Below are 20930 nucleotides of genomic sequence, written 5' to 3' on the forward strand. Positions count from 1 at the left end.
ACAAGGGAGGAGCAGGGAAGGGAACCTCAGAAGGAAGTCGTTCCCACTCTTCGGCACAGCTCCCAGAAGGATGGCTGGCTGGCGGGCGGACCTCGAGAGGTGGCCCTCTAGTCCCTCCGCCTCCCGCCCGCCTGCTAGGCTGCGCCCCAAGCACTGCTGCTGTTCGCAGCCGGCGGCTCCCAGCGTGCGGCTGAGGGAGGAAAGGCACCTGTGCGCGCAGCGACCATGGCGAGGCTGAGGCAGCGGCGCGCGACGGCGAATAATTGCGCGCGGAGCGTCGCCGCGCGGCTGCTGCTGCTAGGCTTCCTTTGCGTCTCGGCTGCCGCCGCCGGCTCCTTAGAGCTCACCATTCTGCACACCAACGACGTCCACGCGCGGGTGGAGCAGACCAGCCGCGACTCGGGCAAGTGCACCGGGCAGGACTGCTACGGCGGGGTCGCGCGCAGGGCCACCCAGATCCGGCGGGTCCGCGCCAATCACCGCAACGTGCTGCTCCTCGACGCCGGCGACCAGTACCAGGGCACGGTCTGGTTCAACTACTTCAAAGGCAAGGAGGTGCCGACCTTCATGAACCTCCTCGGCTACGACGCAATGGTGAGGACGGGTGGGTCGCGCAGGCAGGGAGAGTGCACAGATATTCGCGCGCTGGAAGAGGAGCGCGTATGCATCGCCCTGGGAGGCTTGGGGTAGCTTTCCCCTTAATCGAGGAAGGAGGGAGAGGGCACAAGAGGTGTATAAAGCTGAGAAAAGTTATGGGACGGACGCTTTTCTGCCTCTCTTGTTCTAGACTGCCCATGCAGTTGGCTGGCAGAACATCTCATGTAGCTGGCAAGAGAGGCGAAAGAAGAGACGACGGGTGTAATTATGCTGCATCGGAAGCAATGTTAACTTGTGGGATTCGCTAGCAGCATCGGTGCCGATGGCCATAAACTGAGCTCGGCTGCCTATAAGAAAGGATTAGACCAGGGGTCCCCCAACTTGGGCCCCCAGATGTTTTTGGACTACAACTCCCTTCATCCCCAGCCACAATGACCTTTGTGGCTGCGGATGCTGGGAGCTGTAGCCCAACAAGCTCTGGGGGCCTGAGTTGGTGGACCCCTGAATTAGACAATTTCATGGAATATAGTTCTATCCAGGACCATTAGTAGCTATGAGGGTGAAACATTCAGAAGCAGTAAGACCCTGAATACCAGATGCTTGGAGCAGAACAGGGCAACCTTTTGCCTTTATGCACGGCTTTTGAGCTTTCAGACATATTTGGCCATATTGTTGGAAACAAAGAGCTAGACCAGGAGCCCTGCCAGTCCCTGATTTCACTTTGGAAGGGCAGCTGTACGTTTACATATCGTCCAAATTTACGTCGAAGTCCCTGCAAGCTATCAGGGACCACTCCATCCACAATTCAGTTTTTTCATCACTCATTGGAGCTTAGCCCAATTTATTTCCAGAGTTTTAAAAAATCCTCTTTTTGTGTCAGATGCTTTTTAAAAATTAGAAATATCCATTAAGCTCCAAAACTCACAGTATTTCACCCTTCTTAATCTCGCGATAAAGCCTGCTGTTTGGGAAAGGCCCAGATGGACCTGTTTGGTCTGATCCAGCAGTGCCATTTTTACAGTCATGTTGAGATCAGCTTGCTACAGTTGCAATGCCCGGGTAACATCAGTGTGCTGCCTTTGAAGACTGTTTGGAAATGTTATCTGATCCAGAAGACTAGATAAACTAGTCCATCAAGAAATTTGTGTATGTGCCTATTTATTTTACGTATATGTATATTATTCATATCCTTGCAGTCTCCTTCTCTCTTTATCTAGAGCAGTGATTCTCAAATTTGGGTCCTCAGGTGTTATTGGACTTCAACTCCCATAATCCCCAGCCTCAGTGGCCTTTGCTTGAGGATTATGGGAGTTGAAGTCCAATAACACCTGAGGACCCAAGTTTGAGAATCACTGATCTAGAAGCAACTAACATCAAATGTTACTACATAAGCAAATGAAAATACAGTCATCATTCACCAACCACAGTTTCCCCAATCATGGGTTTGAGTATCCGTGACTGGGAAATTGTGGCCAGTCTCGCCATCCGCAACCTGAGTATCCACAATTTGGCGAGATTTTTGAGTGATTAGGGGTGAGGGTGGGGGTTCTGCAATTTTGGGGGGTTCAGGGGTGCAATCTGTTCATTCCTCTGGCTGATCCTGCCAACTCCTTGCAATTTAAAGTGACTTTGAGTGGGCTTTTTGGGTTCAAAAGTGCCTTTGAGTGATTTTGGGGGGTTCAAAAACTTCCAGAGATTCAATTTGCTCACTCCTCTTGCTTATTCTTGGTTATTTTAAGAGATCCCAGGTGATTTTTGGCAAGTTTTTTTTAATTTTTTCCTTTGATTTTTCGGTCTTTTCGCAACTGCAGTTCCCATAATCCACTGTTTCTCATTTATTTCAATTGCTTGCCAACTGCGAATTTGCCAACAGGGAGGTTTGGCTGGAACGGAACCCTCACGGTTGGTAAGGGATGACTGTAATAGTAAAAACCTGCTAACTTGGCAAAGAGGCACCTTTTAAGGTGGTGATTCTCTTTATTGAGCAGGGAGAGAGTAACTGGCCCTATCCACCCTCAGCACAGTACCTCCAGTGACTGTTGCTGGTGTCTATCTTATGTTTCTTTTTAGATTGTGAGCCCTTTGGGGACAGGGATCCATCTTATTTATTTATTATTTCTCTGTGTAAACCGCCCTGAGCCTTTTTTGGAAGGGCAGTATAGAAACTGAATAAATAAATAAATAAATAAAATAAACACCAGCAAGCAAGCAGCAGATATGCGCGTGCGCACACACACACGCATGCACACACGCACACACTGCAGGTGAGTGCAAGTGTCAGCAGGATGCCATCAGAGAAGGTGTGAAGCAGATCTCCTGAGGCAGGGAGTTCCAGAGACTGGGCACTGTAACCAAGAAATTGACATATCTTGCTAGACTAAAGAGCATCTTTAGGATGCTAAAGAAGTGGATAGTGAATCAACACTCCTCATACTAGCCCCAAATCCAGTGCTGTTAGCAAAACCATAAAGCTTCCTTCATAACTGACAAATGTTATCTTATGGAACTGTACCTTGTCTTAGCTTGCTCATGTGAAATAACTGATTGCCACTTACACCCTCAAGGTATGTGCCTTCGACAAACTGCACAGGAATATTACATATGCCACCATCCTGTCCTATGGAAAGATGATGGCTGACATGTCAAGATGTACCGGTGCAGTGAGAGAGCAGTCTAAGAGAACTTCCCAGCCTTGCAGCCTAACAGAACTTCCTAACTAACTGAAGCAATTTTTGACACTCTCCCCTTTCCCAAGAAGCCCTCTGTGCCACCTGAAAACATGTCTCCAAAGGCTGCATCATCCCCATGGACATAATTTTGGGTGGCACAGAGGGCTTCCTGGAAAAGGGGAAGGTGTCAAAAATTGCTGCTGCACTGGTGCAGTTAGTTGGGGAGTTCTGTTATGGCAGCCACTGCTGTGGATCCTGCAGCTGGAAGGGTGGCTGCCTGGTTGCAGAATTCCACTCTTCTGAAATTCTGAAACGGGCTTCAGAACACTTTTCTGATATTCACACCCCTTCTCAGTTACTAGAGTCCATGAAAGAAAAAGCTAGTCTCCTGCTGCTTTACAGGAAAGCAAACGGCATGGCTGGTGCTGACACTGGGCTCATCTCATTCCGCAATGTGACTTGTGTAGTCACACGAGGAGCAGTATATTCTTGCAACTGCATTGCTGGGTCCATTCCAGAAGTACTGGTGTTTAGGAGCCTTTTGAAAGCCTCCATCGAGATGGGCCGCCCTTTTAAGGCTGGTTTTTGTGAGCAGAAGAAGCCGTTCATGGGTAGATCAGAGGTGTGACTTCCAGTGTCAAGGCAAGGGAACATCTTGTCCCCATGCCCAAAGCTGGACTGGACAGCAGCACCCATCAGGATTCAGAAATTTTAGGCTATCCTTAGTTCCCTTCCCTAAGCAGCACAGCACAGGGTTGGTGTATTGTTTGTGTGTGTGTGCCAGACACAAGCCAGGCCCATGCTTGCTTGAATTACTGTTGTGTTGCTGGCTGATATATGTCTGAAGACCAGTTATTAATCCAGGAGCCAAGAACAGTAATGCAAATTTATCACACCATTTGCTGGTAAGGGGAATTTTCTAAAAAGTGAGTTAAAACAAGACTGCCCTGCTGTTTTGTCAAGTAATACTTTGCTGCTGTGGTGATAATTGTTGTTTGCACCAATACAGTTAGAGCCATGCTATTTCTCTGTACTAACACTGAAACTCTCACTGGATCTTATCTTACCTCTTTTAGTAGTCTTGAAAGCTACAGTGAGTAATGTGCAGGGAAGATTGGCTTATAAAAATTATATTCTGCAGGGTCTGTGAAATTTCAAAAGGAATTCTAGAATATCTATCCATTTTGGCATAAAGATACATGACAATCCTCATTCTGGAGAACTCTAGTTAAAATAATAGGAGCTATTCTAGAGTAAGCCTGGGGATTATGATCTGTGTTTCTGTCAAAATGCCTAGTCAAAGAAGTGTTGTGTACAAGCATGGGTGAATTCTACTCTCAATTATATGAGCAAATTAAAAGCAGACATTTATACTTCACTGGTCTACTTCAAAACATGCAGGGAATCCTGGCATGTGCACAAGCCAGAATGTAGATGACTTATTTTTGAAAATATCACAATTGGATGCTACTTGTAGAATATTCAGATTCTGCCTACTTTTATTGGGAGAAAATAACATCTTCATCTCTGAAACTTTGGGCAAATATACCATATCAAGTTTATAATTAGTTCTGTGTTCCTTTTCTTGAAGTTTTAATTTATTTTAAGCATGTGAAAAAACATTCATTTTAAATCCGTTTTGGTCTTGTTTTGTTCCGACGCCTCAAATGTAATTCTGCAACTCCAAATAGTTGGTGTTTGTTGTGGGCGGGGGGGAGGGTGATTCTAGAATGAGCTTGTTTGAATGGATTTATGGATTTTATTTCTCTCAGCATTCCTTTATTTTGCTGCCACCATTTAAAGTCTCTATGGATACACAGGATCGAGAGAGAGAGAGAGAGAGAGAGAGAGAGAGAGAGAGAGAGAGAGAGAGAGAGAGAGATATAATGGTCTTCTGTTGAGGTAACACAGTTGTAGGCATGGGAATGTAGACTAAGTTACACACAGGTTCTTTAAAGATGAATATAATAGGAGTTTATTAATTATAAGTTCGGATGTTAGTTTGGTTCTCTACTTAGAAAGTGGGGTGTTTTACTTGCTTAGTTACAGAATCATTGCTTAGAATGCTAAAGTATCTTTTCGTATGCTTCAGGCATATGCAGCCTTTATAAGAATCTTTGTTTTTAAACTGTTCGCTCCGCAGCTCATACAGCTGATCTACTTTAAACATATGTTACTCAGGGCATTACTTTGTTCTCCCCCCTCCCCAACCCCCGCCCAGCCTGTTTACTAGGCTGCAGGATTTCTGTCTGCTGGACTCTCTTAAGGCTTTAACCCTTTCTTGCCCAGGGAACATTCCAACCCAAACAACCATATAGCACTATATTATTATTTAGATATACATCAAACCTCATCTCATCACAGTGCTACACCTGGGGTTGAGAAGGGAGGACAGACAGTTCAGTGGAGTAGCTGGCACCCTGGGAATGTGCTTACTCCTACTTCTGTTAGAAAGCTATGTCAAGCTTGGGCACATTGTATGAACCCACCACTCTCAGCATATTCTGGTTGTGGTACCAAACCCTTCTTCCCTTCACTCCAAATCTTGGTTACAGATGTTGGGTTTGATGCTGCAAGCAAGGTACTACATACATACATACATACATACAGTATTTTTATTTACGGTCCATGACCAAAACACAGCACACAACAGTTAAATACAAATATAATTGTTAAACAACACAGTAGGGCTATTCCCACGATCAGCCAAAATCGGCTAGGGGAGCCTAGCCCAATTTTGGCTGATCGTGGGAGCCACTGAGCTCGCAAGCGAGCCCGGTGGCTCCCAGGCGATTAACCTGCCTAAATACTCCTCCCCTAAAACTGGGTTTGTGGAGTGAGCGCTCCGCAAACCCATTTTTTAAATCATGAGTAGCCGTGGCGCAGCTCTGCGCCATGGTTACTCATGAGGAGACCCCCGGCGGGGAGATGAAAAGCCGCCTCCTGGCTCTGGGGTTCTCACCAGAATGCCCTGCGCACTCACACAGGGCATGTTGGAGGTTCCGGGGGCCGATGAGCCCTCGCTCCCCCCAGCCCCCGCCGGCTCTGGCACAGAGCCGACAATCGTGTGCTTCCTCCCTGATCCCAATCGTGCACAAAGCCGACAATCAGGGCTTCCTTCCTGATCGTGAGTGGGGAGAGTGGGCTTAGCCCGCTCTCCCTGCTCAGCTCACCAAACCGGGTCTCACCAATCGTAAGACTCGGCTCAGTGTCATATTAAACAGGAAAATTAAAACTAATTTGTTCGCATCTTATTTTGCAAGCCGCTGCACAAAATCTTGCCATTCTCCCGGTAATCTCCACATGATGATCCATTAAGAAATAAGCCACATAAAAATCATCTGAATGGCCCAGACACTTTTTTTTAGGTAAGGCTCAATCCAGGTGGAGCGAATAGCTTTATAAAAAGGACAGTAAAGCAAAACATGAGAAATTGTCTCAACCTCACCTGTGCCACTTGAGCATAAACAGTTCCTCAGAGGGACTCTCTTGTATCTTCCCTCTAAAACCGCAGAGGGCAAAACACTGAACTGAGCTTGAGAAAAAGCTCTCCTCTGGGCTAGGGCTGGCAAGTGCATAAGATATGCTGCAGGGCAAGGGTAATTTAAGAAACTACCACAGCTATTTCTGGGGAAGACTAATCTTAGGTCCCTTTGCTTCTCTATATTCAAGACTCTCTGCTTGAGAATCTTTTTGGCTACATCGGGGCCCAAAGATCGTAAGAATTGGTCTGAAAAGCCACAATTACCCAAAATAGCCTGGACTTTCTTTTTCCAAGATGACTGGAATTCATCCTCTAAAACTAATGGAGCAAGGCCTAAACCGGAAGTATGGAGTTCAAGCCAATAATTAACCATACGCATCCATGTCTAAGCCACAATCATAATTATTCCCGCTTCCAAGCATAAGGCCGTGTTCGGAATGTATCGTGGAAGCTGGAAAATGGCCTGCAAGAATCTCATCTGGACAGCTTCAAGTGGTTGCAAATTACCTATTAGAAATATCAGAATTCTGTATAACATCTGTGCCAAAACTTTGGCCTGAAAAACCCTAAGCACTGCAGGTATATAATAAGCTCCTTTGGTATAGAAACATTTTAATATCGCTGATACCATACTCTAGGCACTTGCTGCCGCATACTCACAATGAGAGCTCCATGAACCCAATTCATGAAATACAAGTCCAAGATATTTATTAATTTTGACCTGTTGGACACTTCTGCCATTAATTGTCCATTTGTGAATTTCCATTCTCTTACTAAAGACCATCACTTTAGATTTCTGAGTATTGATAACCAGGGACTCCTCTACACAGAATTGTGTGAGCTTAAAAATGAGCTTAAAGCTCTCCGCATGCCAACGAGCGTGGTGGATATTATAGCTGTATCATCAGCATACAATAAGATGGAGACAGGTCTACCTGCTAATTTAGGCTGATGGAAAGCAGGGTCATCAAGGTAAGGAATTAAAAAGGTAATATAAAAGTTAAATAAAAAGGGAGCCCAAATGCAACCCTGTTTAACCCTTCTGTGAGGAGACAGGCTCCGATAAGTGCCCATTGATATCATACTTGACCCTTAGAGTATTTTCATACTATGTACGAATAAGAAGTAGTAGTCATGGGTCTATGGAGGTCAAAGCAAGGCGGGCCCTAGAAATGGGCCCTAGAAATGGAATCAAAAGCGGTCTTCAGGTCAATAAAAGCCACATATAGAGCAGATTTTTTTGTTAGAGTACTTTTCTACATGATGGGAAAGAGCCAAGGCCTGGTCCAATGTAGACTGGCTGGTTCAAAAACTGGCTTGTTCTTCTCTAAGAATGGAATTCTGTTCAGCCCAATCAATAAGTTTGAGGCAAAAGTGCCTTGCGTATAGTTTACTAATTATACACAAAAACCTATTGGGCAGTACTTAGAGGGGTTAGAGTGCTGTCCGCTCTTAAAAATGGGCACTATAATAGCTGTATTCCAGTCTTTAAGGATACAACCCACCCGATCAATATAGGTAAAAAAAACTTGGCTAAAACAGGGGCCCACCAGTCGATTTCCGCCTTCAAAAGCTCCCCTGGGATCGAATCCTTACCAGGGGCCTTGCCTGATTGTAACTGTGAGATCAGACTGGTAATTTCCTTTGTCATGACCGGAGGCCAGGGAGGGAGACTATCCAGCTGATATGGACAGGGAGAGGGCCAAGAAAGCGTTTCTTCATATAAAGTCCTGAAATGTGAGGTCCATCTATCTGAGGTAATATGACCACCCACACTAGAAAAAGCCCCCTTGAAACTGGCCGACACAATTCTCCAGAACTGTCTGGAGTCTTTCAGTTTAGATGCAGCAATAAGCCGTTCCCAAGCTGCCTTCATCTCCGTGTTCTTTTTTTTCTTTCCCCCTGATTAACAGTTTGGATTTTTTTTCTTCCTCTCCAAGATTTCTCGGGCTAGATCATCATTTGGATTGAGCCTAACATAATTAAATTTGGTGACCAATGGTTTTTTGTTTGTTTTGTTTTGTTTTTGCTGTAATACAGTCTTGATCGAACCAGTTATGAGAGCTGTTTCTTTTATGAATCGACTTTTTTTTAATTGACTGACGCAGGCAAAGTTGTATTTCCTGGATAAGTTTACAATAGACGGCCAGTATATCCACATTAGGGGAGTAACTTAAAATAGAGGAACGAAGAGAGAGAATTTCTTCTGAGGCTAAAAGAACACTAATTTGTTTCCCTAAACAAGGGGACCACTTGACCCTTATAGAACATGGACCAGCATATGGAGTAAACTGAGAAGACCTCACGGAGGGCCTCTCTCCAACAGTCGGACCCAAAATAAGGGATAATGGAAGATGGTCACTTTCAATATGCCCGCCTATTCCAAATTGTATCAATAAGTTAAGGGCCGCTCTCTCTCTCTCTCTCTCTCTCTCTCTCTATCTCTCTCTCTCTCTCTCTCTCTATATATATATATTCCAATACACTCGCTCTCGACCCTGACCATCGTGTGAATTCACCCTCCGGATCATCAACCATCGTCCTATTTAGTCCAACCAAATCTAAGACGTGCATCGTTTGTGCCAATAGCAGCTCTGTCAAGTTGCAGCCAAGGTCTTTAGAATGCCAAGGGAGCAATGGGTTCAGAAAATCTCTTTCCGGAGGAAAGCTTTGAACCCCTGCTAACTGGGCAAAGAGGCACCTTTTACCGTGGTGATTCTCTTTATTTAGCAGGGGGAGAGTAACTGGCCCTCTGCACCCTCAGCACAGTACTTCCAGTGACTGTTGCTGGTGTCTATCTTAGAATGTGAGCCCTTTGGGGACAGGGAGCCATCTTATTTATTTATTATTTCTCTGTGTAAACCACCCTGAGCTATTTTTGGAAGGGCGGTATAGAAATCGAAATAATAGTAATAATAATAATAATGACCAAAATAATCCCAGTGGTAATTGGCGCCCTGGGTGCAGTTCCAAAAGACCTTGAAGAGCACTTCAACACCATAGGGGCCACAGAAATCACCATCAGCCAGTTACAAAAAGCAGCTTTACTGGGAACAACCTATATTCTGCGACAATATCTATAACAACAGTAACAACATGGACAATAAAATCCAGCCATCCCAGGTCCTTGGGAAGGACTCGATGTCTGGATAAAACAAACCAGTCAATAACACCTGTCTGACTGTGTAAAATAATAATAATAATAATAAGCTGCCTTTGTAAAGAAGCAGATGAAATAGTGGACCACCTAATCAGCTGCTGTAAAAAGAGCGCACAGACTGACTACAAACAAAGGCATGACAAGGTAGCAGGGATGATACACTGGAATATCTGCAAAAAATACAAGCTACCTGTAGCCAAAAATTGGTGAGACCATAAAATTGAAAAAGTTGAAGAAAATGAAGATGTAAAAATATTATGAGACTTCTGACTACAAACAGACAAACATCTGCCACACAATAAACCAAATATAACTGTAGCTGAGAAGAAAGAAAAACAAGTCAAAATAATCGACATAGCAATACCAGGGGATAGCAGAATAGAAGAAAAAGAAAGAAAGAAATCACAAAATACAAAGATCTACAAATTGAAATTGAAAGGCTGTGGCAGAAAAAGACCAAAGTAATCCCAGTGGTAATTGGCACCCTAGGTGCAATTCCAAAACAACTTGAAGAGCACCTCAACACCATAGGGGCCACAGAAATCACCATCAGCCAATTACAAAAAGCAGCTTTACTGGGAACAGCCTATATTCTACGACGATATCTATAACACAGCAACAACATTGATAATAAAATTTAGCCATCCTAGGTCCTTGGAAAGGACTCGATGTCTGGATAAAACAAACCAGTCAATAACACCTGTCTGACTGTGTAAACAAGAAATAATAATAATATAATATGTATAATAATATAATATGTATAATAATACATATTATTATACATAATATGTATAAAGGTAAGTGTTATTGGGTCCCATCCTGGTGTTAAAATCAGCTCCTACTATGCTCAGGGCATTTGGGAATTGAACCCGTAGCGAGACAAAATAATCTCTAAGGCCCTCCCAGATCTCTTTAAGGTTAGTGGACAGGTTCCTTCAAGCAAGGTAGAATATGCTGAGATTGGTGGTTTTGTATGACATGCCCAACTTCAGCATAGCCTTCCTGACACCAGAAGTAGGGTGTGTGCACATTCCTGGGGGCCAGCTGCTCCTCCATGCCAAAGCCTAAAAGGCTGAAAATAAAAGTTGTACCTGCCCTGAAATGTGTGGAAGGAAACTGCATGGAAAATATGGGTGTCCCAAAGTAGCTTGCTGCCTGTTTTGAGGCCCATAATGATTAAACATGGGTAATGAGTTTTAGGAATATGTTTGCAGTCTAAAGCAAATATTTTCTGGTGATGGCACAATGACTCAAATAATTGACTTATAACTAATTGACGAATGACTAAACACAATGACTAATCATTAATGAAGATGCTAATTATTTATCCATCTTGAATCCATAAGGAGGAAAGCAGGATATAAAAATTTGAAATAAATAAATGTGTTGTAGAATGCACAGAGCAGTGAAGATGTTTCCTTTAAAAATATATATATTGTTCAGTTCTCACCACAAAGTGATTCTATGTCACCTGTCGTCCATTGCCCACCTTTTTCCTGAAATCTGCTCAACTGCAGCTGAAAACCAAGGCTTGAAATTCCTTTGTGGCCATGCCCCCCAAACCAGAGAGAGAATCTGGGGACAACAAGGTTCCCTTCCTGGCAGATGTGCGAGCAAAATCCTGGAGATTAGGAATGGGAGAAGAGATCACCAGCTGTTGCATAGGGATTTGGATGAGCTATGGGGCAGGGAAAGTGGTACAAGCAGCTTCCCTTGCTGGGTGGGTGGGGTGAGGGAGTCAAGAGACTCTAAAGATGAAGGGTGGGAGAGAGGGATAGGCTGCTGCTGAAGAAAAACAAGCTAGGAAGTTGCCCTTTGAAAGCTATATGGGCAACAGAAGCTATTGTAAAGGAAATTCGACTAATTAATTAATTAATTAATTAATTGGCAGTTCAATAACAGTTCCATATTCAATAACAGTTCCACATTCAGTAACAGTCCCATGGTGTCACAGTGCTCATGGATAGTGGGGAGGAGCAATTTGCTTTGCATTTAGCACTTCATTAGCACTAGCTGGAACTTCCCATTGATGTAGCGTGCAGTTGCTGTTGTACAATAGCACTGAGGGTTTTTTTAAATTAAAAAAAGACATGACACAACATTATGGAGGCATTAAGTGACACCATGCATGAGAACACACACATGCACTCCCCACCTTCTCTTCACCACCTGGGCATAGGTGAATGAGCCCATCAGAAGCAGGAAGTGGGCACCCCACTTTCTCTACAACTTTATTGCCCAGACATGGGTGGAACAGATAAGGGGAAGTGAATGAACCAAAATAATAATAACTGTACTGATACATAGTAAAAGGCAGCAGTGTGAGCAGCCCTGATTTACTCTGATTTATGCTTATTTAGGTTTATATGCACTTATGTGTGCTTTATATACTCTTGTCCTACTTTACACACCACTTCCTCCCACAGTAAAGCCCCCAGTCTGGGAAATGTGATCCATTTATTTTTTGCCTTAGAAACAGCTGAGAAGAATTTCTGTCGGGGATTTTCTCCTCCCGCAAGGAAGGAGAAATCTCTTGACAATAAAGGGCAACCATTATTATAGAAGAATGGTTTAAGTCATGTCTCTGAGGTAGATTTAGCCTGTTTTATCATATAGAGTGTTATTCAAGTGTTTAACAGTGTTAGTGTTGCTGCTTCTATATGACAGTGGCATCTTCCTTCATTTTACCTCAAAACTGGTAGGCCTCAGTGACTTTTACGACCCTCCAATTTTGTACCTCACAAGCAGAAGAAACTGCTGAGTTCCTTGTAAGGGCCAGAAGGCTCAGCACTTTAAACAGTTGCTTGACAGGCAGACATTCAACAGGCAGGGGTGTGCATGAACTGCAGTTTGTGTACCAGTCCAAGTTCAGAGCGGCCTGCGGCCTGGAGGACTGGTTCAGCCCAGTTCGGCTGAATCGCAAACCAGTCCAGTGGTTTGAGGATGGGTGGGTGGGTGGAGTGAGCAGCACCTGGATGGGTGGGTGGAGTGAGCAGCACCTGGATGGGTGGGTGGAGTGAGCAGCACCTTTAACAGGGATGGCAGAGGGCCTTAACAGCCAGACTGCTGCTCCAAGCAGCTTCCTGCTGCAGCAGCGCTCCCCATGACAGCCCATGGGTAGCGCCAGCATGACTGTGTCACTTGACTGGCCTCTGTGTGTGCCAAATTTGGACTGGTACCCAGACCACAGTCCATGCACCCCACTATCAACAGGTGTGATTTTTCAGCTTGTCATTCAGCTGTTGGTGAGAGAGCACGGGTGCTCCTTCCATCCTCATATGGTAGGTAAAGTTTTACCTGTTTAATATCTGCCTATCATGCAGCAGCTGTTAAATGTCCTGGGCCCTCTGGTCCTTAAAAGGAACTCAGCAGACCTTTCCACTTATGTGGTTCAAGGCTGGAGGGTTGTAAAGGCCAAATAGGAACACTGAGACTTAGAATCAATCTTAGGTTGCTTAGAAAGCTTTTTGTTCTGATCTGACGGAGAATTTCTGCTACATTTTTTACTTTCCATGTTGTTTTCGGAGAATCAAATCGCTAAGTGTCAGAGCCAGCCAGAGACGAAGCCAGGTAACATCCAAAACAGATGCTAAAATGCAGCAATTAAAATCAAGGTTAAGAGGCAATTATCCAGGCTACTAGGAAAAGGAAAGCCAAGAAAAGGAAAAGTTCTGGAGTTTTAGAGTGGAGCTCACATCAGGAGCTGTCTTCACTTTGCCATCTTGGCTCCACCCAGTCTCCAAGTGTAATAATAGTTGCCCTTTATTTTCAAGAAATTTCTCCTTTCATGGGAAGGGCAGAGTTCACCTGCCCTAACAGAAACTCATTTCAATTGATACTAAAGCAAAAGACAAAAAAAGAGCAGGAAACAGGCACTGTTCACTCACCCTTGTCTTGCTCCCCTGCTTTTTTTTTTTTTTTTTAAGGCAGAGAAAAATCAAATAAAAATAATTTCCCCTCTTATACTGGCATGCCATATAAGATGACAATTTGGGCAGGGAGGGGAGATTTTTTTGAGTTTTAAACCATCTCTAACACAACTTTGTGATCTTCACTCCCCTCCTCTCCTCTCCTATGAAATCTTCATTGCCAGCAAAGAAAATGTTACATTTCCTGGATTTGCTTTCAGCGTGGAGGGGATCCTTTCCAGTCATTTTCAGGAATCAGTGCAAAAAGGTCATGCAAAAATTCAGTCAGTCCTCCCAAACATTGCAGAGAAGTTTAATAGTGCTGATGTCATAATCACCTTGATGAATGGGGGAATTTTTTTTTGCTGTGGCAGGGAAATGTGAGTCTCAAATGGACTTTTAAAGTGAACTTCTTCTTGTATGATGAAAAAAAATCATTAACAACTAATGGTGATATTACTGCTTAATGAAGCAATACTATTTAAAATGCTATATGAGATTTAGGAGACATCCCCATTGAGCTTTCCCAGCATTGTATGTGTCAGAAAAAATAGGCATCTGTGTAATATTTCAGCTGCTGTGATGGAAGCCTGCCCCCCTTTGTTTGCCATCTGCTCCAGCCAGGACTCTCTGTGGTGGTGAGTCCTTGCAGGACTGAGGCCAGAGGTGACTTCCTGTGTTCCACCTGTTGGAGCTGCGGCTGCCCAGAACTATATAGGCACGCTGCCAGTGGCAGCAGGCCTGCCACCAAAGGGGTGGCACCAAAGGGGCTTGCCCCCCTGGGGGAGCCACCAAAGGGGGAGAATGAGGGCAAGGGCCAGATCCTCTATTTAATTATTAGATTGGGGAGGAGCTACTCAACAGAAGAGCTTCTGTTTAGCTGTTTTTAGAACTGGCCTGAAATTGCTACAATGTGGGTTCATCTGGAGATGGGAAAATAGGAGGTGCCTTTGAATGTGGGGCAGCTATCCCAGTGGTGGTGGGGAATAGAAGGATGTTGTCAGGTCAGCAGGCTGTTCTAGGGGAGGGTGCTCAGAAATTTAATTTTTGTCCCCCCTTCTGGCTGTCCTGCCAGCTCTCTGACCTCGGGGAGCACTGCCAACAACCCACATAGCCTTATCCTGCTTCTCTGCAATGCCAGGTTGGTCCAAAATAAATCTGAACTCCTCCGTGGTATGATTGTGGATGAAGGGGCCAACCTGGTGTGTATTACTGAGACTTGGTTGGGGGAGGCCAGTGGCCCAGTTTGGGCCCAGCTTCTTCCTCCAGGGTATTCTGTAGAGGAGCAGGTAAGGGGACGTGAGCGGTAGAGGGTGCAGTAGCTGTGGGTGGGGAGGTGGAGAGAATAAAATTTCCCTTACTGGGGTCCCTGTTAGGGTATTGGACCATATTGAATGTGTGTACTTGAGTTTGGGGGCCAGGAATAGATTGGGACTTCTGTTGGTGTACCAATCGCCCTGCTGCCCAACGGAATCCCTTACTGAGCTCACGGACTTGGTTGCGGAATGCGGAACTTGCATTGGAGTCTCACAGACTTTTGGTGCTGGGGGACTTCAGTGTTCATTGTGGGACCAATTTGTCCGGGGCAGCTCAGGAGTTCATAGCGGCCATGACAACTATGGGCCTATCCCAAGCGGTCTCTGGATCGACACAAATTGCAGGTCTCATGCTTGATTTGGTCTTTTACTCTGATCGGGGTGGTGTTCCGTGGGTGAGGACTCCTGTGATTTCCACATGGACGGACTACGATCTGGTTAAGGTTGGACTTACAACCACTTCCCACCTCTGCAGGGGCAAGGGGCCTATTAGAATGGTTTGCCTGAAGAGGTTATTGAATCTGGTAAGATTCCAAGAAGCCTTGGAGGGATTTAATGTTGGCTTTGCTGGTGATCCTGTTGATGTCCTGGTTGAGAATTGGAACAACTTGCTCACCAGAGCAGTAGACACTATTGCTCCTAAGCGTCCTCTCTGACCTGCTTCAAAACTGGCCCCTTGGTATACAGATGATCTATGGGGGCTGACGCGGCAAGGTAGGCAACTGGAGTGCAAGTGGAGAAAGACTCGGCTCGAATCCGACAGATTACAACATAGAGCACATTTAAAGTTCTGTGCTCAGGCGATGTGTGTGGCAGAGAAGCGGTTCTTTTCTGCCCGTATTGCCTCTGCGAGTTCATGTCCGGCAGAGTTGTTCAGGGTTGTGAGGGAACTAGTATCTGCCCCCCATCCCTTGAACCAGAATTTGGAGTCATCAGTTACCCGCTGCAATGTGTTTAAAGAATTTTTTGCAAATAAAATCTCTCGGATTTGGGCTGACTTAGATGGAGACCCCACAATTAATTTGATGTGTGAACTGGAGGTGCCCAACGACTGCTCTTATGCGACTCGACTGGATTGGTTTCAGTTTGTGACTCCTGAGGATGTAGACAAGCTGCTTGGGGCGGTGAGGCCTACCACTTGCTCTCTTGCCCCTTGCCCAACATGGCTTGTTCTATCTAGCAGGGAGGCTGTTGTAGGCGGCCTGGTGGAAATAATAAATGCCTCTCTGAGGGACGGCAGGATGCCTCCTTGTCTCAAGGAGGCAATTATTAGACCTTTTCTAAAGAAGCCTGCGTTAGATCCCTCAGAGTTGAGCAATTATAGGCCTGTTTCCAACCTCCCATGGTTGGGCAAGGTAATTGAGAGGGTGGTGGCCTCTCAGTTCCAGGCGGTCTTGGAGGAAACTGATTATCTAGACCCATTTCAAACTGGTTTTCGGGCGGGCTATGGGGTGGAGACTGCCTTGGTCGGCCTGATGGATGATCTCCAATTGGGAATTGACAGAGGAAGTGTGACCCTGTTGGTCCTTTTGGATCTCTCGGCGGCTTTCGATGCTATCGACCATAGTATCCTTCTGGAATGTCTGAGGGTGTTGGGGGTGGGAGGCACTGTTTTACAGTGGTTCTGCTTCTACCTCTCGGAGAGATTCCAGATGGTGTCGATTGGAGATTGTTGCTCTTCAAGATCTGAGCTTAAGTACGGTGTCCCTCAAGGCTCTGTACTTTCTCCGATGCTTTTTAATATCTACATGAAACCGCTGGGAGAGATCATCAGGGGATTTGAAGTTGAGTGTTATCAGTATGCTGGTGACACCCGGATCTACTTCTCCATGTCAGCTTCTTCAGGAGCTGGCATATCCTCCCTAAATGTCTGCCTGGAAGCAGTAATGGGCTGGATGAGGGAGAATAAACTGAAGCTGAATCCAGATAAGACGGAGGTACTTTTTGTGTGGGGTCTAGAGATGATTTTGATCTACCATGGGGTCACACTCCCGCAAAAGGAACAAGTTCGCAGTCAGGGAGTACTTCTGGAATCACACCTCTCCTTGATTTTTCAAGTTAGGCGGTGGCCAGGGGTGCTTTCTATCAGCTTCGGCTGATACGGCAGCTGCGTCCGTTTCTCTAGATCAATGACCTCAAAACAGTGGTACATTTGTTGGTAACCTCCAGACTTGAATTCTGTAATGCTCTCTACGTGGGGCTGCCTTTGTACGTAGTCCGAAAACTTCAGTTGGTTCAGAATGCGGCAGCCAGGTTGGTCTCTGGGCAGGGGCGTAACGATAGGGGGGGCAGGGGGGCACGTGCCCCGGGCGCCACCCTGGTGGGTCACATGGGGGCATCAAAAAATGGCTTCCCCCTGCCCCCCTGGATCGCCCGCCGAGTGTGGCGGCAGGCGTGCGGTGGAGATTTGGCGGCGGCGGGTCGCCTGCGGCCCGCCGAGTGCGGTGGTGGTTGGCTGGTGGCTGGCGTGGCGGCGATGGGCTGTAGCGCGGCCCGAGCGGCGGCGGCGGATCGCCCGCTGAGGACGGAGTGCAGGCCGCAGAGCGACGCCGAGCCTGCCTCCTGCGCAGCGCAGTTGGGAAGTGACGCCGGGCCAGGAGGCAGGCTCGGCATCGCTCTGCGGCCTGCACTCCGTCCTCGGCGGGCGGTCCGCCACCGCCGCTCGGGCCGCGCTTACAGCCCATCGCCGCCACGCCAGCCACCAGCCAGCCACCGCCGCACTCGGTGGGCCGCGGGCGACCCGCCGCCGCCCGCCACTGCCAAATCGCCGCCGCATGCACGCCGCCACACTCGGTGGGCGACCCGCCGCCGCCACACTCGGCGGGCGACCCACATGGGGGGCGGCGCCACGCCCTCACAGGTATGTGGGGGCCGGGGGGAGCGCCATTTCAGGGCCAAAGCTTGCCCTGGGCGCCGTTTCCCCCCGATACGCCACTGTCTCTGGGTCATCTCGGAGAGACCACATTACACCTCTGCTGATGGAGTTACACTGGCTGCCTCTAGGTTTCTGGGCAAAATACAAAGTGCTAGTTATAACTTATAAAGCCCTAAACGGCTTAGGCCCTGGGTATTTGAGAGAATGTCTTCTTCATTATGAGCCCCACTATCCATTGCGGTTGTCTCTGGAGGTCCGTCTCCAGTTGCCGCCAGTTCGTCTGGTGGTCACATGGAGACGGGCCTTCTCGGTTGCTCTCCTGGGACTATGGAATGCGCTCCCACTTGAGATACAATCCTCCCCATCTCTGACAATTTTTAAAAAGTATTTTAAAACCCTTCTTTTTACTCGGGCTTTTTCAGCTTTATAATAATGTATAGGTTTTTAATTCTGTGATTGATTTTTAAATTGTTAGTTTTTAATTGTTTTAATGTGTTTTAAACTGTTTTATCATTGTGAACTGCCCAGAGACACGAGTGTGGGGCAGTATAAAAGTGTAATAAATAAACAAACAAACAATACCGTAGCTAGAAGGTGGCATTGCTTGCCCCAGGATCCTCCTGACTGTCAATTAAAGCTGATAATAAGAAGTTATGGTATGAACAAATCTGCCTACTTTCCTTTCACTATAGTGTTAATATAGTGTTAACCCCTGCTAACTGGGCAAAGAGGCACCTTTTATCTTGGTGATTCTCTTTATTTAGCAGGGTTAGAGTAACTGGCCCTATCCACCCCCAGCACAGTACCTCCAGTGACTGTTGCTGGTGCCTATCTCATGTTTCTTTTTAGAATGTGAGCCCTTTGGGGACAGGGTTCCATCTTATTTGTTTTTTATTTCTCTGTATAAACCTCCCTGAGCCATTTTTGGAAGGGCTGTATAGAAATCAAACTGATGATGATAATGATGATGGTGGTAGTAATGATGGTGGTAGTAATAGTAGATTTGCACAATATAAGTGGAAAATCAGACATCACCAAGACCTGGCAATGGCTTAAGAATGGCAACTTCAAGAAAGAAACAGAGGGTTTAATACTGGCTGCACAAGAACAGACACTAAGAACAAATGCAATAAGAGCAAAAGTAGAGAAATCCACAACAAACAGCAAGTGCCACCTTTGTAAAGAAGCGGATGAAACAGTGGACCACTTAATCAGCTGTTGTAAAAAGATCGCACAGACTGACTACAAACAAAGGCATGACAAGGTAGCAGGGATGATACACTGGAATATCTGCAAAAAATACAAGCTAGCAAGGGCGTGACAAAGCTGGAGTGGGCCCAGAGACAAAATTTTAAAATGGGCCCCTCGCTGATACACACACTCACTTCACAATATATAGTCATGTGACTTGCCTCTGGGGGGGCCCCTCGAGGCATGGGGGGCGCCAGGCAGCCGCCTCTCCTTGCCTAATAGTAGTTACGCCCCTGCAAGCTACCTGTAGCCAAAAATTGGTGGGACCATAAAATTGAAAAAGTTGTCGAAAATGAAGATGCAAAAATATTATGAGACTTCCGACTACAAACAAACATCTGCTACACAATACACCAGATATAACTGTAGTTGAGAAGAAAGAAAGAACAAGTTAAAATCATCGACATAGCAATACCAGGGGATAGCAGAATAGAAGAAAAAGAAATAGAAAAAAATCACAAAATACAAAGATCTATAAATTGAAATTGAAAGGCTGTGGCAGAAGAAGACCAAAGTAATCCCAGCGGTAATTGGCGCCCTGGGTGCAGTTCCAAAAGACCTTGAAGAGCACCTCAACACCATAGGGGCCACAGAAATCACCATCGGCCAATTAGAAAAAGCAACTTTATTGGGAACAGCCTATATTCTGCGATGATGTCTATAACAACAGCAACAACATTGATAATAAAATTCAGCCATCCCAGGTCCTTAGGAAGGACTCGATGTCTGGATAAAACAAACCAGTCAATAACATCTGTCTGACTGTGTAAACAAGAAATAATAATAGTAATTACCATCTTCACAAGTTAGCCTACTTCTGCCTCAAACATTAATGCATCTGCCATCTTGAATTGGAGTGGATGACATCATTACAAACGACCCTATTGAGGTGTCCCTATGCATCACTACAAGTGTACCAAATTTGGTCCAAATCAGTTAGGCAGTTCACAAGTTAGCCCACTTGCACCTCAAACATTCATGCATCCACCATCTTGAACTGGGGAGGATGACATTATTCCAAACTATGTCATTGAGGTGTCCCTATGTGTCCCTACAGCTGTACCAAATTTGGTTTAAATTTGTTCAGGCACTGCGAAGTTGATAAGGATGCACAGAACTGGGTGACCACATAAGTTTACTCATGAATCCTGTTATCCGCAGGGGTTCTGTTCTCCACTACAACTGCGGATAACAGGACCATGGATAATGAGTCAATGGGGATTGGGGTTAGGTTCTGGGTGGGGAGAGGCTAAAAAACAGTTAAAATCTTGATAAATAACAGAAACAAAGTGTCATAGCTCTCTCGGTCTCAGACTTCCAGCAATGCCCACAAAAAGCCCAATTCCTCCATTTTTGGCAAAAAATTGTGATTAAAAATGGGGGAGGGGGGGAGAGGACACAAAATGGCTCCTGTCCTTAAAATAGTGGCTAGAAATTACCTCAGATGTCACTTCTGGCCACCCTGAAACTGCGGATATGCTGGATTTAACCCAATGCACACGCACGCGCAAACACTCACACTCACACTCACACACACTGAGGTCAGGTGTCAATTACCCTACCACGGATATGCAGAACTGCAGGTGTTAGATCTGCAGATAATGAGGTTTGCCTGTACTTTCCTTAAGGAAAGGAAGCTAAAAAGCTCAAAGGAAAATATGAATGATCAT

The 20930-nt window shown here is 45.7% G+C and overlaps 1 protein-coding gene across 2 annotated transcripts in view; it reads left to right on the plus strand.

Moving 5' to 3' along the window:
• The first annotated feature begins 209 nt into the window (after window positions 1-209).
• Window positions 210-20930, plus strand: part of NT5E (5'-nucleotidase ecto) — a 65449-nt gene continuing 44728 nt past the window's right edge. Inside the window, exon 1 of one of the 2 annotated variants that reach the window (XM_053287224.1) lies at window positions 210-594. In XM_053287224.1, coding sequence (XP_053143199.1) covers window positions 226-594 — 369 coding nt within the window. In that variant the 5' untranslated portion in view covers window positions 210-225. Of the gene's footprint in view, window positions 595-13061; window positions 13192-20930 lie in introns of those variants that run through there. The other variant, XM_053287225.1, reaches the window with a different exon arrangement.

Source organism: Hemicordylus capensis, chromosome 1, assembly GCF_027244095.1.
Source record: "Hemicordylus capensis ecotype Gifberg chromosome 1, rHemCap1.1.pri, whole genome shotgun sequence".
Taxonomy (NCBI): Eukaryota; Metazoa; Chordata; class Lepidosauria; order Squamata; family Cordylidae; genus Hemicordylus; species Hemicordylus capensis.